Source organism: Guyanagaster necrorhizus (genome assembly GCF_019112545.1).
Source record: "Guyanagaster necrorhizus MCA 3950 unplaced genomic scaffold BT62scaffold_126, whole genome shotgun sequence".
Lineage (NCBI taxonomy): Eukaryota > Fungi > Basidiomycota > Agaricomycetes > Agaricales > Physalacriaceae > Guyanagaster > Guyanagaster necrorhizus.
Window position 1 is genome coordinate 391 of NW_025065005.1, and position 4,848 is coordinate 5,238.

The 4,848-nt window shown below is 47.1% G+C and overlaps 2 protein-coding genes, 1 non-coding gene and 1 pseudogene across 4 annotated transcripts; 1 reads left to right on the plus strand and 3 right to left on the minus strand.

Annotated features, from left to right (window-relative positions):
• Positions 1-764: 764 nt before the first annotated feature.
• On the plus strand, positions 765-2,296 carry BT62DRAFT_1081810 (uncharacterized protein). The gene is made up of 5 exons (XM_043179716.1): positions 765-1,170; positions 1,461-1,854; positions 1,907-1,952; positions 2,008-2,119; positions 2,172-2,296. Exons 1-4 carry the CDS (start codon positions 1,075-1,077, stop codon positions 2,111-2,113), a joined length of 642 nt encoding a protein of 213 aa, XP_043032571.1. The 5' UTR covers positions 765-1,074; the 3' UTR covers positions 2,114-2,119; positions 2,172-2,296.
• BT62DRAFT_924941 (uncharacterized protein) lies at positions 2,231-3,073 on the minus strand (the record flags this gene model as incomplete). The annotated part of the gene is made up of 5 exons (XM_043184682.1): positions 2,231-2,343; positions 2,461-2,528; positions 2,584-2,775; positions 2,830-2,884; positions 2,932-3,073. 5 exons carry the CDS (start codon positions 3,071-3,073, stop codon positions 2,231-2,233), a joined length of 570 nt encoding a protein of 189 aa, XP_043032572.1.
• BT62DRAFT_t213 lies at positions 2,949-3,036 on the minus strand. Its single transcript has one exon. It is a non-coding gene; the product is annotated as a tRNA-OTHER (tRNA).
• Positions 3,074-3,798: 725 nt separating the features above from the next.
• BT62DRAFT_135735 lies at positions 3,799-4,848 on the minus strand (annotated as a pseudogene; the record flags this gene model as incomplete). The annotated part of the gene is made up of 4 exons: positions 3,799-4,146; positions 4,199-4,407; positions 4,466-4,715; positions 4,768-4,848. Coding segments are annotated over 4 exons (643 nt in total), but the record flags the coding sequence as incomplete, so codon positions are not given.

Here is a 4,848-nt window from a genome sequence, read left to right on the forward strand (position 1 = left end):
GATAAGGCAATGCTACATGGGCGCCTGCTTAGACTCAATCTCAAGGCGTACAAACAGGAGGGCACGTACCTTTTCTATCGCGTCTTTTTCATTACTTGCTGACTCGACGCAAGTCACCTCAATGATCAACCTCCTGTTCTTCGCTGAAGCCAGAAATACGAGTAAGGAGGGAAATCTGGCCGCTTATACCCGTGTCACGTACCTCGAAGTTCATCATTCTCAGCGCTTCATCCCAGGTCCCTTGGAAATCAACGACTTGTCGAAAAGGTAGAGCTGTCCCAATTTGCCACGGGGCCAAGGAAGGTAATGGACCGGACAAAGTCATAGCGCATGTGAGAGGCCACTTGCACACTCTATCCTGCCTCCCGGCGCTCGTCTTATATAGCTGGAGACGGCGGTCTGGGTAAACTGTGCGCGGCCTCGACGTGACTGCGTGCGCATCGTCGCGTTATTCCCGTTCTGCTTCTCATTGTTAGTATCTGCCACTATGTTAGACAAGAATAAGATTCCTTTGAGGCAAAAAGAGATTAGTTGAAGTAAGGTAACGATATTCATGCTGCCGTACTGTTATGAACCTTTGCAAACGATCCCTTATCTTCGTCTCTCCTGAGCATTCACTATTTTGGATAGCAACCCAAACGGCATTGATTTGGAGACACGCAAAGGATTGGACATCGGGATGGCATAGCAGTACGGAGATGGTCATAGTTGGACCTTGAATACAGACTCGTGAGCAGCAGGTGGCGGAGTTTCAAACACGGTTTGAATTACCATCATCATCTTATCATCAGAACCACCTTTTCTACGCCCTTTCCTCAGTTTCCTTTCTTCAAACCCAGCAGGGCGATAGACTCTTGCAGCCATACGACGGATCTAATAAAAAATGGTCACTGTCTCCTTCCTTGGACAGCTTTGCCGTTGAATTAGGCTGACTCTTGGTGTTTCTGCTCTGGATCAAAGATCTAGCTTGGCTTTTGGTACGTTACAACGAAATATCGCCAATACATTGACTCACCATACTACGGCGTTTTTCTGGCTGTCCTATTCTCCGTATACTTTTCCTGAAAGAATTTTATGCGTACTGTTGCACCGAATGTCGTGATGAAATTCGAATACTCTTGCCTTTGTAAGGAAGCGGTGAATGTTAATCAAAAGCGCGAATTTACGAATGTTCGTGCATTACGCGCGGATACTGAGCAGACGCCGAAACATTCAAGGATTACTACCTGAGCCAATTTGCCAAGGTTGTAATAGACGCGTCGTTATTGACTTGTACTTCCGATACTGTGTTCAAGTGACCGTAACATCTCCGAAAAGCCTCATATCGACCAAAATCCTTCAGCTTATCTCCCTGCCTGTCATACTCTGGGACAAAAAAAACGGTTGATTCATTCGTATTCACGGGGACACTTGGCTTGTGGTGCTGATGAATGGATGGTAGGGACGGCAAAGAACGGTAGCTAGCTTCGGAGTTTCAAACACGGCTCGAACTACTACCACCACCATCTACCACCACCGTCTATACCCCGCCCTTTCCTTTCTTCAAGTTCGCAGCAGTGTCCAAACCCGGCAACACAATATTACCTCCCGGCAAGACAACAGACCCCCTAATCCTCGCAGTACTCGAAGTTTACGACGAACTCGAAGATCTCATGCCTTGGCTGGAACTCGAAGATCTCATGCATCGGCTAGAACTCACCACGGCCTCTGAACTTGACACGGCCCTGGAATTCGCCGAAAACACAATTGCACATTGCAAGGACTATCGACAGAGAGAATCTCTCCTTCGTGAACTGGCGGCGAAAATCGTGGACATGAAGGTTGAAGTGCGTAGAGCGTTTGGCGAAGACTCTCGTACGTTTCACAGATCGCTTTGTACACGCCTAGCATATTTATTTCATTCTAGCTGCGTACAGGATTCTGGTCCTGCGTGGAAGGCGGATCGATTATTGGTGATTATGCTCCTCGCTGTGTCGCCTTGGCGCATCAACTTTTTCGTTGAACTAGGTTGAAGACCGTGAGGATCATTCACCTGCTCTTGTCCAAATATTTCTGGTTCGCGGTACTCCTGTTTCTCCTCTGGTTTCTATTTCGGGTCAAAGGTCTAGCTTGACTGTCGGTATGTTTTCAGCGAAATATCGCAGATGCTCGTCGTTTGACCATAATTACAGCGTTTTCGTGGCTGTATCACACTATACCTCTATATACCTTTTCTGAGAGGACCTTATATCTACTGTTGTACCCGCACAATGTCGTCAATGTAATCGAGAAAATACTCTGTAAAACGAAGTTCATCGGCGAAGGCATCGTCTTGGAGAATTTTCTGTACTTTTGGCGTTAAAACTGCGAACGTTCATGCATCACACGCGAATATTGAACAAATGTCGGAACCTTCAAGTGTTATGCATTATTGCTTGAGTCAGGATCGTAATAAACGTGTCGTTCTTGAACTGTACTTACATCTGATCCCCCAAGTCCTCCTATGAAGCCTCTTATCCAAACTCTTCGAATCGGTCAGCACCATAAAACTAGAAGCTGGGGATGAGAGATAAATCCACGTATCACAATCATCTTCGAACATACTAACGCGTATCCTTTTTCAAGAAATCAAAGGAGATGAATGTAGACGCCTGGTACTCAGTATCTAAGTAACGTTTCACAGCTGCCGAGATATTGATAGTGATAGTGACGTGGGGAAATGCAGCCCGAAGCCATAGCACCAAGGAACGTTTCTCAAATCTGGAGGCTGGAGCGTGAATGGGAAAATCTTCGTAACTGTAAACCCAAACAGACGGTATGACGCCTCCCTGCATAAAAGGAGGCACAAACCTAATGGGAGATGAATGCTCGTCGCTCAACCTGCCAATGTCATTGAATGAAGGTCCTGCAAGGCAGCAAGCCTTATGGGCCAGAAATACCACAAAAAAAAACCTGACTTCTTCCGCTGATGAGTCGATTCGGATTCGAACTGAAGACCTTCTGTGTCATTGGTAAGAGTGTAATGTGAGACCCGATAACCAACGACGCCATCAACCCAGTGGATTAACACTGCCTGGTAATTAACTGTGGACATGATGACCGACTTTTTGGGAACAGCTTCTTGAAAACGGAGAACTGTATGTCACTCTTGTCCTCTTATACCGGTCTTCTAAACTCTAAACTGTTTACCGTATCTGGTCCTTCCAACTTAGCACAATGATCAATACTTGGAGTTGAAGAATGCGAAGGTGCTTTCGTTCTCGTGTGAATCTTCCCATTCCTCTTCTTTATAATTATATGTAGTCCTACAGAAAGTCCAAGGCACACAACTCATATACAAATCCTTTGCTGAAATGTATCCAACAATGTTGTATTGACGTGCCGGGTGGCGTAGACGTACCACTCGCAAAGGTTGATGCTACGCCATACACCCCTGAATGTCCCACCAGTAGGAATTACAGAACAGGGTCCGCTGTGCATTCTATAACACGAACGGGGCGATTGTGAGCGTTGACGGTGGGAGTGTCGCTGGTGAATCCTTGAATGTTATTTCTATTTCCACCGAGCCAAGCGACAGAACCAGAACCAGCAGTAGGAAACAAGAGGAAAGAAAATAGTGCGAGCTCGAACACTTCACGCGTCGGGCCTCAATGGCAAAATTTTCTCGATTATAACCTGTATGCAAGGGTCTGTTATCATCGTCACTAGATCAAACGAAAATAGCTGATGCATAAACTCCTGAACTCAAGAAGATTCCGACGCGAGTATGAGTTCTTATCTGGGATGGTACGACGCCATTCTTTTCATCTGTCTTGGTTGTACAAACCTCCAGCTTCAAGCTTCATCCTGAAAGACCCACTTGCAATCACCATTCCTTCTCTCCGTCTATGGGTTAGTACGAGTTCCTTTGGTCTCCTCTCGTTGCTTTCCACAGAATATCTCGTATGGTCTGCTTGTTTAAAATTACACTGCTTGGGGTCATCGAAACCAAGTCAGTCTTTAGACGGGAACACCATGATATCATAACGTCAAGGGGGGAAATTTTTTGTAAAACAACAAAACATTCAAGGATTTACCAGCGATATTCCGCCATCAACACACAAAACCGCCCCGTTGGTATAATCCGATACTGCCAGGTAGATCGCCGTCGTCCCAATCTCTGCATCACTACAAAACTCGATTCAACAACCGATCTCATCCAAATACCGAGCGTACTCACGATCCAGGCCTCCTAGCAGGCACCTGCGCCGCAGTACCAGGTGCAGGCTCCGCCATGATCATCTCCAAAATCTCGGGACCTACCAATTGCGACTCAAACGCGCCAGGGTGCACTGCGTTCACCCGAATCGGGATACCTCTCCCAGCAAAACTCGTCCCGAGAACAAGGGTCAGTTTGTCTAACGCTGCTTTCGTCGCACCATAAGCCATCTGATCAACTCAGTTCGATGCAGCTTTATATACGAATATCAGGACAACGTACACATACTCCCGGCCCCGGTGTGTTGAGTCTTGCCGCAATGCTGCTGATGTTGATGATGCTTGAGGTGCCTTGGGGGCGGGAATGGGCTCCCTTGATGAGGAGGGATTGGAAGGCGCGCACGACGAAGAATGGAGCGATGGTGTTCAGTGCGAAGATGTCGGTCCAGTTCTGTATGGTCTCGGGTTCGAGAGGATCTATAGCCGCGTCCTTCTTGGTGGTAAAGTCTGGGTCGCGAAGGGAGCCGGCGAATCCGGCACTACCAGGAGATTAGCATGTGGAAGAGGCAAATGGGGTTATGATGTACGAACTTGTTGACGAGGATATCGAGCTTGCCGTCGATATCTTCAATATGCTTGGCGCTGGCCTTTACAGCTTCTTCGTCAGTTATG